Raw genomic sequence first — 13,220 nt, 5'->3', positions numbered from 1 at the left:
GGGGGCGCAGCGCGGGGGCGGGGCGCTCGCTGTGCTGCAGCCTGGCGGGAGAAGCCCGGCGGCCCCGCTCGCGGCGCGTCCACCTCGGACAACCGTGGCGCCGCGTGCAGCCCTGCGCTGCCCTGCCCGGCCTGAGCCGCCTCCTTTCGGCTCCTTTTTAACCGCGTAAAGTCAGTACCAACGGTGAAAATCGGAGTTAGTTTCTTCAAGGGTCTGGGGGTGCGGGTGGAAGCCAGATTGGAACTTGAGTGAAACTATTCCATACTTTCGAGTTCTAGGTGCGTATAAATGACATTGACGTTCCAAAATTGACGAAAGCACTTGGACAGCTAATTTGGCAAGTTTAATTCTCTGGAAAGTTAATTGTAAAGTGTTTTTAAATACACCTCTAAGACGTTTTTTATTCCTCTTTTAATCTATAAAGGAGTCCTTTGGGGGCCAGTTACGTATATAGTGTAACTTAATAACTTATTAGCATAGCGCTTTACTTGGGCTTGATGGTGTCATTTATTGGCACTCAAGTGTGATAGTGATTTATGGAATGGGTTCACGGTCTCTGGAGAGAGTCTGAGTAGGAGGTCTCTCCTGCTGTGAGAGATAGGTAATTTAAGTTATCCTGTCAGTGTTGTCTTTGGGGATGTAAAAAGCTTGTGTTGGCAAGTGTCCCCAGAGCTCCAACTGACAGCAGTTGGGAATTCAGCTGTTGAATTCTTCTAGTATAAAGAATTCAGATATACTAGTTTTTGTATGAAATACCCAGATTTTTAAGTAGCATCCTCCTTTTCTCTTTAAAATTTACACACTGTAGAGGTGCAGGAATGAGTTGATATGGTCTGTGGCCACCAGTGTGCTGTATGGGTCAGAGACCGACCTACCTGAGTTTGCAGAGTGAAGGAGGGAATTTTTTGCCTCTGCCCCACTGTTTCTTGCTGATTCTTGCCTGCTGCTACTGCTCCCCTGAGCCTCCACTTAGATACCTGAGTTTAAGCTTGAACCCTAGATGTCTGACAGGTTTTCTGGTGCATGGGTTCTCAGTCTGAGCTCCCTGGACCATGGTGGAGAGGAGTGCTTCCTGGAGGAAAAGTTTAAGGCACCAGTGCCTCTTGTCTTGTGTCAGTGGGCTTTCAGCTAAGGGACGCTAAAAACCATACTACAGGTTTGTCATGACACACTGTAGGAGATGGTTGCAGATTCCTTGGGTGCGGCTTGGCCAGGGAGTACAGGTACTTTGGCCAAGTGTCTTTACGATGCTTGGGTGGGAGCTTCTCCACACTGCCTGCTACCCCAGGCTTCCTTAGTGAAGCAGAGCAGAGGGACGAGATTTGTAATGACAGCAAGCATCAGGGATTTTGTTGTTTTTTTCCTGTAATAGATATTCTGGTGTGTGGTTTTATTAGCAGCTTGATTTTTCTCTTCCTGCCTTTGTTGCCTTTAATTATTTCATTCCCCTTCAACTCTCATTAGATGGAGAAATCAAGGAGATAGTCTAACTTTCAAATATCAACTTTTAAACTTAAGTCTTAAGTGTTGGGCATCCTAGCCTAGTTCATTTTTCTCAATCAGCAGTATTCTGTGGGTTGTGTGATGATAATCCTTTTGCCCTGTAACGTTTTCTCATGGACAAGAGAAACTGCTGCATGTCATGCAAACATGTGCCGCTCAGTAGTTTGAATGCGAATTTCATAATTAGCACCCTTTTAAAAATCTGGTTTTTAGTCATTGGTGCTGAGGCCTTTCTTTCCACCCAGACAGAATCAATTAAAGTGTTTGCAAATATGCAACGTAAGAAGACTGTAGACCTTAAGATATTCCATGGAGTCATTTTTAATACACTTATTGGAAAGTAGTTATGAATACAAATCGTAGCCCGTCTCTTGCACTCTTCAGCCTATCTCCTAAATTATTCACCGGGCTGTGACTCTTTGAAGACCATGAGGGGCGGCTTGTTTTCTAACAATACAGGCTATTCTGTCTCAGCAAGCTCACTGTGTTTCACAAGGAAGGAGAAGTAGGACAGAAACCACATGGGTAAGGTATTTTTTAAATCTCATTGGAGTTTTACTTTTTAATCAGCTTGTTTGAGATCTGTGGTTGGCTGGTGTCTCTCAGACAAAACTCCCGGGATAGCTCACAGGATAATTTAGGGTTACATTTGAAGAGGTCTGATATTTGGCCAGATTAATTAGTTCTGAAAGTTCTCTCCCCATTCCTAGCAGGTCTCCAATGCTTTATCTCCTGCTCATCTTGCTGCCAGCATTTGACTCCTGTGTCTGCTTCTTGTCCATGGCTTGGTTCTTGAGATCATGGTTGGTGGCCTCTTGTTCTTCCTGAGGGTGGGACAGGACTTGAACCTGGGGCTCAAAGCTGTGTGTGAGGATACACTGTTTGAAGTCCTATCAAGTTGAATGCAAAATTCGTATTTGTTTCTGGGTCAGTGAAAGTTGTGAATTCTCAAAAAGGTTGTCAGTCTTTCCAAAAGTGTTAAACTGTTGTCCTAGTAGCAGTATGCTAAGCATACTATTGCTGTGTGATGTGTTTTGTACCCCACCCCAAGCTCCTAGGCTATAGAATGGAGATAAGTTTTGCACAGCAGATAACACCAATTTCATCTCCTTTCCCATCTGATGGAGGAGAAAGCCTGCCTCGGGGATCAGAGCTAGGCTGTGTCTAGGAATCAGATGTCCTTGTTGAGGGTGGTGGTGTTGTCTCTACCTACATACCCGAGGAAGTCACATGGGGTCATGTGAGCCAGTCATGGAAAGTCCACTTGCAAGATGTAGATGGAATTTTGGCTTGGATGCTGGTACTTTCCTGCATTTACTGTGCTGTTCACCTCTCTCTACAGCCACTCAGCAGTGGAGAAGGGTTGGGCTGAGAGGTCTTGGTTTCTTCTGTGTCTGTAGGATGAAGTGTCTCTGTCATACGTGTTGTGTCACCCACACTGCCTGTGCCGTTTAGTCCAGACAGGCTAAGTTGAGCAGGAGCTGCAAGGCTCAAGTTCAGGGAGCTGGAGACAAAGCCATACTCGGTTCTGTTAGCTGGCCAAGGGCATCTTGCTATAAGACTTCATCATGGTGATTAAAATTCTGTCTTGTTAGCTTTGTGTGTATCTGTTGGAATTTTTTTTTAACATCTTTGCTTTCATCAAAAATTGAAAAATTAGTTCCACAGAAATATCTTCTGCTTCACTGAGCTCTGCTTTTAACTTTCAGCTTTTGGTCTTAGAAATAGTATGCCTTTGTTTTTATGATAGTGAGAAAAAAAGTCTTCAAAAATTTGTTAGTATGGAGGGTTTTGAAGTGAGTACCAGTTACCACTTATAACCACTTATACCAGTTACCACTGTGCAGTATTATATAGCTTACTCAAGATAGCATATCATCTTAATACTAAAATATTTCATCTTCAACTTATGAGAAATAGGTTTAGTGGGAACTTGAAAATTACGTATAGTGTATTAATAAAAATGCATTTTTTAATAATGGCATAAGTTAATTTTCTAACTAGCAATTCTTATTTTGGCTCTGAAACTTATTATTGTTATTTGCAGTCCCGGGAATTGAACTCAGGCCTCTGCACTTGCCAGTCAGGCGCTTATTCTGCTGAGCTGTCTTCCAGCCCTGGCATTGTGCCTGGAAAAGGAGTCCCTGATAGCAATGTCTTATTTTGCCACTTCTCCAGTTACGTTTTCTAGAAGGAAACGTGTGCTGGTGATCTCCCAGGGCTGCAGGCCTCAGTGACCTCTTGTTTTCCTTTTGCAGAGTGGACACCTTCCTGCCTCCAACCCAGCACACACAGTTACCTGTTCTGGCATTGTTCAGCTCTAAGTTTTACTTTATCTTTTTCTTTCGTTGTTTGACTATCCTTCCTGTAAGAAAAATTCAAACCAAACCTCTAATTCACATTCTCACTTTTAAATATAATTTCATTTTGTCATTATATTCAGCTTTAATATTCTGGTACTTAAAACTTAAGGCAAAAGTTTGAAGTATTTTAAGACAAAATTACTTTATTTTTTCTTACAGTAAATGCATTAATTTTTCTTCTGTTCAATGCATTTCTGTGTTGACTGAACTTTATTTCATTACTTAGGTTTGTAACTTGTACTTTCTTTCAGAGAGATGCGGCTGTGGCTTTTTTTTTTTTTTTTTAATTATATTTGTTGTCACAGGGTCTCACTACATAGCTCAGAAATCCGGGATTACAGGCTTGCGCCACCACCCTGCTCAGACTCTGGCTGGGAGCGGGGCTGGTGCGGTGTGTGGTGCTGGGGATTAAACTCGACCTTGTACTTGCCTAAGCAGGTGCTGTAGTCTGCTGAGCGGTCTCACTGGCCCCATGGGATGTTTTTTAAGGGTCATTTATAATTTCCACATGTCCTTGGTGGCCAAGTAAGTTAACAAATACTCTTAACAGGCTCTGAATGAAATCCGCTTGTGGTGAAAGCAATTTGCATAATTTGCATATACTCTGGGCCTCTTATTCATCAGTTTCTGCTTTGCTTCTTTGGTGTACTGTATTCTGAATCCTGGCTTTCATTCCCAGAAATCTCCTTCTGTCCTGTCTTCTCTTTATATTGAGTTTTCCTGTTCTGTTTGTTTCTTTCCCTTGTGTTCCTTTTGACCTTGTAGGAGTTTGTTTCTGTGAGTGGTAAGATGCTTGTTTGGAGCCCATCCTCACCTCAGGGCACTGGTGCTGTGATTCTGTTTTTGTAGATTAGAAAAGAAGGGAACCAAGGTGGAGCCAAACATCCCTGCAGAGCAGCCACAGCCTTAGTTTGCAGCAAGCTGTTCTTAACAGCGTGCAGACTGTAGACTATAAGAACTGGAAGAGGAAGTGTGGCTGGTAGAGCTCATCTGGTCTCTCGTTCTGAAGATGAGATCACAGAGGGCAGCCCTGAGGAAGTGCTTTGCCCACAGACCCGCTTTTGCTAATATTAAGAGAGTGATTTGCTTAGGGGACTATTTTAGAGGATGAGAACGTTCTCATTCATAAAGCTGGGAGGAAAGCTGGAAGATGTGCCGTTTTCCAGAGAAGAATGAATGTACATTTGGCTGCTTTTTATTTTAGGTCTTCAATCTGTAAGTAGTTCTAGAATCAGATTTGTTTGCTTTTAACTACGGTACAGGCGCTGTGGGTGACTCCTCATCTTCCACTTGAAATCTCACGGTAGCCAGCGAAGTACCTTTTCTGGTGTATTTGTTTTCTTACTACCCAATCCCCATCATTAGAGCAAGCCCCAATTATTTGGAAAGAAAAAAATAGAATGAAAAGTACTGTAGTAGGGCCAGAGAGATAGCTCAGTAGAATAAGCACTTGCCTGGCAAGCACAGGGGCCTGAGTTCAATCCCTGGTTCTGCCAAAAAAAAAAAAAAAAAAAAAAAAAAAGAGAAAAGAAAAGTACTGTAACGGTTGGGGCCTGGGTTTCCATCCCCAGGAATGCCCTGCACCACTGGCTAATAGTTTGTTAATACGTACTCTAATAAACATACAGGAGAGTTGCAAGCACAGCTAACCTTTAGCCTACTAGTTATTTTACATGTGCCTATTTCTCTAGTAGTTCTGTGAGGTCACAGTTATGCTCTTACTACTCTTGGAGGTGGTTAAACAGCACTGAGAGGTGCCATTCCTCTGGTAACTGCTGTCATTATAGCTAATCAGGGCTAGGCTGAGAGACTCTGAGTCTGACGCTGGCTCTCCCTAGCTGGGGCCCTGCTCAGGCTAGTACTCTCTGTACAGGTCTCGCCCACACAGCAGGTCTCAGGCTGGGTTAGGCAAGAAGGCAGGGAGGGAGTGGAACTGGTGCAAAGACAAGACACCTAGCGCGCGTCTGAGGCGTGGAGGAGCAGTGTCGCGATGGGCAGGTGTTTGGGCTGAAGTGTGCCAGATCATGGGGAGTTGGGGAATTCAGCCTACAGTGGACTGCTGGTGGATATGCAGGTTCTGACATTGGTTCCCAAGTGCTGGGCACATGGAAGGGTTTCGGCAGGGGTGTATGAGAGTCTCATCTCTCCCAGCACCCCTTCGTGTTACCCTTTCTTTCCCCGAGTTGTCCTGGGCTGTAGAGTAAGAGCTGGGTAATAAGGGAACTGGAAGTGGGGTGCCTCAGTCATTGACCTTATTCCTTTTGTTTATAGCCTGATAAGCTCCCCTTTGTGTGCCATTCATTGTATCTGGAGGGACCCCATACTGTCTGGTATGAGCTGAGGGAGTTGGGGATCAGAGTGTTCCTTACTCACGTGGATGCCACCTTGTCTTCTTGTTTTTAGCTTAGGGTACCGTCAGAAGGGCTGAGAGCCGCCAACTCCTGAGCCTCTCTGGGGTTCTGCTGGGCTTGCGCGCTTGCCTTCCACTCCCCCCGCCACATGTGCTTCCTGGCCTGGCTCATTTTCCACCCTGCTTTCCTTTGGGCTTCCACATGTCTTCTGCTTTGGGCGGAGGCACAGTTGGTGTGTTCCTTCATTGTCCTTTTGGGGTGAGTCTTGGGAAAAACGAGATGCCTTCAAGAATGAGGTCCTGTTGTTCATCTTGGTCTAGCACCCAGGGGGTGATCTGCCTTTCTAGTGCTTAGTGGGCTCTTGTTGGTTCTCTCAGGAAACTACCGACACTTTGGAGAGCTGCTGTGTGGTTACCAAGGCAGTAGCAGCTGCAGTATGTGCGGCCGTTGAATGTGAAGGTTAGAGAGCAGGGCTAACCTCAGGGTGGTCTTTGGCTTGGAGACTTGTAGTCATGGATGCTTCTTCTTGATTTTAGAATAGCTACTGTCAGATTTGCTATGACATGGCATAAACGTTGGCAGCTGTCCTGCATTCCTGCGTGATTCCTACCCTTGGGACTGGGCAGAACCACTTCAGGAGTTCCACTGATAAGATCTGTGCTAGGATGTCTGGCCATAGAGTGGGAGCACCAATAGGTGTTAATTAAGCGGCCTTAGCGCCGTGTAGACAGTAGAGTGATATAAAGAGCATTTAAAGAACTTGGGAAGTGGGAAAGCGATGAGAGAGCAACGTAAGCCTCCAGGATGGATCCTGTATTTTGTAATTATCGCCATGTGACGGGAAAAGTTAGACTGTCAGTGTCTTTTACATTTGTAAGTGCTGCTTATTGTGATGCAACAGAAAATGTCAGTGCCCGTGTTTGAAAATGTCTACTTTGGTGTGATTTCAGCGAGGAGGACATGTACCGTGCTGCAGATGAAATAGAAAAGGAGAAAGAATTGCTTATACATGAAAGAGGGGCATCAGGTATGTTTGGAATTGTTTTATTTATAGAGTCTTTACTGTTTATAGTAGAAAATGCAGTTAAGTCCATGTATCTGTTTTCATAAAATGTGGATGTACTTCCTAGGAAAGATTCTTACAGTTACTCATTTTGCTTAAGAGGAAGACTGTTTCCTGAGGTTTAAAGTTTTAATGCTGCTATTCTTTACCTTCATGTTATTTTCATTCCTGTGAGGGTAGTTTTAATCTCTCAGCACTACCATCTCTCAGTTCTTGATTTCTTTACATTCTTGGGCAGAGAGTTGGAATTTGAAATGCAGTTTTCATTGCCATGGAGGGACTTACCGAGAAGCTGGCGGTGCCCATCTTTGTGTGCAGATGACCTCTTAAATCGGATTGACTAAGAAGAATGATCGCAGTTCCATAGCACCGTCTGTTGCTGTGTGGTTTCACATCCTCCACATGTGTCTGTGGGAGCTGCTCCTGCCACCTGCCGGGCCCCTCACCGGGGCGAGGCTGTCCTCTTGCTCTGCTGGTCTGTAGAGAGGCGGCCTGCAGGGCTGCGGGTGAGGCACATCCTTCTGTGCGGGCCCCCAGGAGCTGCACACAGATAACTTGTAGTAGCATTTTCTCTCTCAGTAGCTGGGCAGTGTAGGTGTTCTGGTTATTTTTGAGAACTGGCTTCTGTTCATGTATGGTTCACAAAGTGTTACTACAATTAGGAATAAATGGCATGCAATAAGGCTTTTGATGTTTTCCAGTCTTCCTCAGAGGAAATTAGTGACCTCCATCCTGTGGTGGCCAGAGGAGATGCTCTTCATAGTAGCCCTGGCATACTCCTGGGCCTCAGCAAAACCCTCTGCTGTCCACTGCTGAGGTTGCTCAGAGCTGCTTGCCCCACAGAGTCCTGATCTAGGAGAGCATGCATCTTCTGCCATCGTGGCTGCTGGGGACCCAGCTTGCTTCTTTGCTTGCCAGGCTCTGCTGTGATCTGTCTGGCGCCCTGCCCCACCTGCGTGTTCAAGGTCTTCAGGGCCCTTGTATTTCAGCTTTAGCATGAGAGTGAAGTGGATCGCTTCCCACTCCGTGGGCCTTCGTCCTAAGTTCACTGTCCTTCGTGAAACGGCCTTCTTGGGCAGCACCCCCTGTCCTCAAAGCAGAGCCCAGACTGAGGCAGGAAGGGTTCTTATTCTCTGTTTTGAGGAAAAAATGTTCTCACCTAGTCAGGGGTCCAAAAACCATGTTTTGAGATTGAATGTGATCTGCTAACTTTGGTGCCTTTTATGCGTGAAGTCGAGCAGTTGTGGTAGAAACCTCACGGCTCTTCCGTTGTTGCCTGTCTGCCCGGTTTCCCGTAGTTTGAGGTCCTGTTCCTGTCTGTCCTCCGAGAGGCCCTCCCAGGGGAACTTCAGTGTCCCACCTTCTGGGGTCTGACCGTGTGTGCCGCGCATCTTGTCACTCAGCACCGATGTCCTGTATGCTTCAGTGTCGTCGTTTGCGCTCTGGTGTTCACCTTCCCTGATTTATCTTTTGTTAGATGTATTCCTTCCCGGAAAAAGAAACCAGGGTCTGCAGTGTATAAATAGAGAAAGGGACTGTTGCCATGGCAAACTGCATGTCTCTTCTCGTGCTTGCAGCCTGACCAGGCGTGTAGGAGCCCCTGGAGTCCTCCTCCCAGAGCATGGTGACCAGATAGGAGTTTGGCAGTGTCTGAATGCTGCCGACTCTTCCACCACTGGGCTTTCCTACCCCTCAGTCCTCAGGCTGGCCCTGATTCAGGGTGGGACAGTGGCCTGTGGCTCGACCTCTTGTGTATGTAAAGCCCCTCTGCTCTCCGGCCAGGTTTGGTGGTGTGGGAGGTGTGTGTGCGCACATGTGTTGAGGGAAGAAGCAGGCGTGTCCTCACTACATACAGGTACAGTTCTTCTTGGTTTGGGAGGACATAAGTGGAAAGGCAGGTTCAGGGAACTCTTCCCTGTATTCAGCAGACCTAAGACATCTCTTGAATTTAAGATACAGAGCCCTTAAGGGTTGGTTGTGCAGCACTGGTATAGGTAGTGTCTGTGTGTTATGTCTCAGGGATCTGTTTGACTTTTAAGCCAATGCTAATGTATGTATAATTTTCTCGTTTATGTAAAGATTCATTTTCCTTATGAAAGGGTTCACAGTGAGATTTCTTGAAAGTAAGCAATTATTATTATTACTATTTTTTGTCTTTCTGAAACAGGATTTCATTATGCAGTCTAGGCTAGCCTCAAACTTACTTTGTAGCCCAGGCTAGCCTCAAACTTGCAGCCATCCTCTTGCCTGAGCCTCCTGAGTGCTGGGGTCACAGGCATGCCCCACTATGCCAGACTGAAAGGCAGTTCATATACTTTACTTTTTATTTTTTTTTATTTTTTTTGGCAGAACCAGGGTTGAACTCAGGCCCTTCCACTTGCCAGGGAAGTGCTTATTCTACTGAGCCATCTCCCCGGCCCCATATACTTTACTTTAAAAATATTTGATTTAAGCTGTAGGGAGGGTTTCTGGATCATGGGGGTGCTCTGGGCTTCTGGGCATCTGGAGTGGCCTGTGGTCTTTGTCAGTCTGTGAGGCCATTCAGGGCGGAATCGCTATCTTCATTGCTTTTAGAGTTCCAGTTCCCAGCGCTGGGTCTGACATGGATCTGACATGTACCAGACACCCTCAGTAAATATTTGTTGAATTGAGCTCAAAAACACATCTGCGTACAACTTCCTCAGTAAATAGATTGTGAAGTTCGTCTAGGTTTATGTCCCCAAATCTTCACTAACACCTACCTCCAAGCATCTCCTGAAGGAAGTCAGGAGATACCTGGGAATTTGTTTCATTTTCTTCATTATTTCCCTGAAACATAGATGCGAGCGCCGCACATGTGTGTACACATATACTACAAAAATAGGTTAGCTCCCAAATACAGGTTAAACAAGGAAAATGTAAAACTTTTGTTGTCATTCTAAAACCTGTAATAAATATGTATAATTTAGAGTCGTGTGGTGTTAGAGTCAAGTGAAGTCTATGGATCAACTAACAGAGCTTTGTTACTTTTGATTGTCAAACAGATCGTAGCCTTTGGGGGCTACGGAAGAAGATAGAGATAGAGATAGAGACGTATGACAAGTACATTTTGTTGTAGTTACCTCTTTGTATAGTAGATACCAATCTCCAATTATACGTTGGTAAGAGCTGACTGTTGTGTTTTTGGTTAGGGATGCATTTGCAGATACCTGTGGGTGAGGACAGGTAAGGTTCTGAGCGCTCAGAAACAAAACAAAGCCCCTGCCCTCAAGGAGCCCTTGTTTTTAACTGTGTTTGTGTATGGTTGTTTGTGTGTGTGTGTGTGTGTGTGTGTGTGAGAGAGAGAGAGAGAGAGAGAGAGAGAGAGAGTTACAGAAAAAATGTATAAGGTGTTGATGAACACTGGGAAGAAAAATGGTGTGAGAGGAGTGAAGGATCGTGTGTTGCTGTGGTAACACCAAGGACACGGGGGCCTGTGGAGGAGGGAGCAGCCCTGTAGGGTGCGGGCGTGCTGGTCCGCAGTGTTGGGGAGGACCAGGAGGGCTCAGGTGGGGCTGTGCGAGTGGGGTGCCTGGGGTGTGAGTCAGTCAGGCTGTGGCTTTCTCTCACAAGAGGAGTGGGACAGGGGGTCCCCAGAGCTCTCTGAGCTCTACTCAGGGTTTAGCTGGGCATCCCTGGCTGGCTGTTGGGCGGAGAATGGCCCGCAGGGTGTGGTGACATGAGACCCCTGAGACGCAGGCCCCTGCCTCTGGTCAGTGATGGTCGTCTGCATTAATGAGCAGGCAGTGGGGAATTCTGGGATTGTAAATGAAGTGAGGGAGAAGGAGGTGTGAAGGGTGGACCCTAAGTAAAGCAGTGCATTGTTGTGGTCATGCTTTGGTTTGTTACCTTTTTGTTTTTACTTCTTTAACAGAACCTAGACTGAGTGTGGCTCCTGAGATGGACATATTGGACTACTGCAAAAAGGAGTGGAGAGGCAATACGCAGAAAGCCACATGTATGAAAAAGGTACACTGAAGCGCGCGTATGGCAGCCTTGAGGTAGTCTGTCATAAGTTACGTGTCATTTTATATTTTTAGACATTGGTTAAAGCTACTGGTACTGGACTTAGTTCTAATTTTAGAGATGAGGAAGCTGACTCTAACGATAAGGGACTTGTTTGAAATCATAGTATTAATATAGAACCAGCATCAGTTGTTTGGTAACTTTCTTTGAAAAAAAAAAAATCTTACGTGACAGTGCTGTTCGGAGTTGGGCTCACAGTTTCGGCCCTTTCCCAGCCTGGTGGGCTCCTAGGGTCGCTCCTTTTCAGCTCCACTGCCGCGCAGAGGCTCTAGTGTACGGCCCTGCTGGCTCAGACGCCTGCGTCCACCTGTGCTGACCCGGCCGGAGCAGCAGCGCCTGCGGCCTCTGCCTTGGGGTGCGGCCTCTGCCTTGGGGTGCGTCCGGAAAGGAGCTATGGGAAATTGCTACTGTTTGATCATTCTGATGCCATAAAAGCAGCCGTCAGCCTAAAACTTTGGCTACCTCTTGTGGCCTCTTGATTGTGTCTTTTGCCTTTTTTCTCATTTGTTTACATTATGAATTTGAATGCACTTCTTATCTACTAGTGATAGTTTTTCCAACTCTGATAGTCTCTCATAAGCTTTTCTGACTTCCAAACTAGATAGCCAGAAAGCTAGATATTGTCGTAGCTCAAAAATCGAATGACAACGAGGCAAGTCCAAAAGTTAAAGAAGCGCTTTATTCTAGCTGGTACCCAGCGGCGACACCCGGCGCGAAGCGCCTAAGTGCGCCCCGAAGCGGGGGAGCGTGGGGTTTATAAAGCTTAAAACCACGAAGCAGGCGGGGTACAGCTCAGGGAGTCCAAGGAGACAGGGCAGCTGCTGAGACGAGATATGGTTAGGGGTCTGGAGAGGTTCTTGGAATTCGAGGGTGGGGCGAGGGCTCGCAGCAATGGCTTACCGGAACGGAAGTGCTGTGAGATAGGCACGTTTTACAGCAGCTGACATGGTTCACTAAGACGGCGCAGACAGAACAAGATGGCAGTGCTTTGGTCAGGTTATAACAGATATCAAAACGATATTTTTAAATCTTTCCAAGAAATGCTTTTGCCAACCTTATTTTTATTTTATGGCTTGAGTCTCTTAAATAGTTGGCCTTCTAAATTTCAGTACTAAGTTACATATTCCATATTTTGAAAGTCTTGCTACAATCATTTTCCCTGGAGATCAGGGCCAGCAAAGCCCTGACCCTATAGTTGACCTCTATCAGTAAATGGATAACTAAAGCATCTCAGTTGGAGAAGCCTCTTGTCAGGACCTGTGGCACAATTAGGGTGTCTCAGTGCCTCATAACAGCTTTGATCTGTTTCTAGTTTGCTTAATTATTATTGTTTTAATATTCTTTTGGACATATGTATATGTAAATCTTACAGTTCCAAAAAGTTTGACCTCGTCTCTGAGGAAGTATTATTTTATGTAGTCACCTAATTTATATATTTAGAAAGGTGCAGCTATGTTAACTTTGCTGCAGGAAATTAGGGACCCACCAGTGGGAACAGGTGGATATTAGTAGGTCTGCAGCTCCTGGATTATCCCTTGTGTGTGGTAGTGGTGGTTGGATTATAGAATACAAGTGGAACTCTTCAAAGTGTTATTGGAAAGAAGTAGTTTCATGGTCATGCTAGAACATCATCCTGTGACACAGACTTTGACAATGACTAGCAGGGAGAAAAAGAAATTTCACCAGGCTTAAGGGAAAAAAAAAAAAAGAAATTTCACAAGGGAGGATGAGGGTTTGCCTTGTGCCTATCCCACGCCACACGCCATCCTTGGTGGAAGTGCAGCTGGGGAAGAGCAGGGTGAGTAGGAGGCCTGCCGGGCCAGCGAGCAGCTGTCGGCCCCAAAGGTGCCTGTGGCCGGAGTGCCAGGCTTCTGGGGGGCCCTTTGCAGAGTGGTC

At 45.8% G+C, this 13,220-nt stretch overlaps 1 protein-coding gene across 1 annotated transcript in view; it reads left to right on the top strand.

Annotated features, from left to right (window-relative positions):
• Positions 1–13,220, top strand: part of Otulin (OTU deubiquitinase with linear linkage specificity) — a 31,550-nt gene that overhangs the window by 754 nt on the left and 17,576 nt on the right. The window contains exons 2-3 of the mRNA XM_023704932.1: positions 7,157–7,244; positions 11,173–11,267. Of these exons, the coding sequence (XP_023560700.1) occupies positions 7,157–7,244; positions 11,173–11,267 (183 nt within the window). The remainder of the gene's footprint in view (positions 1–7,156; positions 7,245–11,172; positions 11,268–13,220) is intronic.

The sequence above is a fragment of the Octodon degus genome, unplaced genomic scaffold, assembly GCF_000260255.1.
Source record: "Octodon degus isolate 3935 unplaced genomic scaffold, OctDeg1.0 scaffold00207, whole genome shotgun sequence".
Taxonomy (NCBI): Eukaryota; Metazoa; Chordata; class Mammalia; order Rodentia; family Octodontidae; genus Octodon; species Octodon degus.
This window is presented reverse-complemented; position numbering and strand designations above follow the sequence as displayed.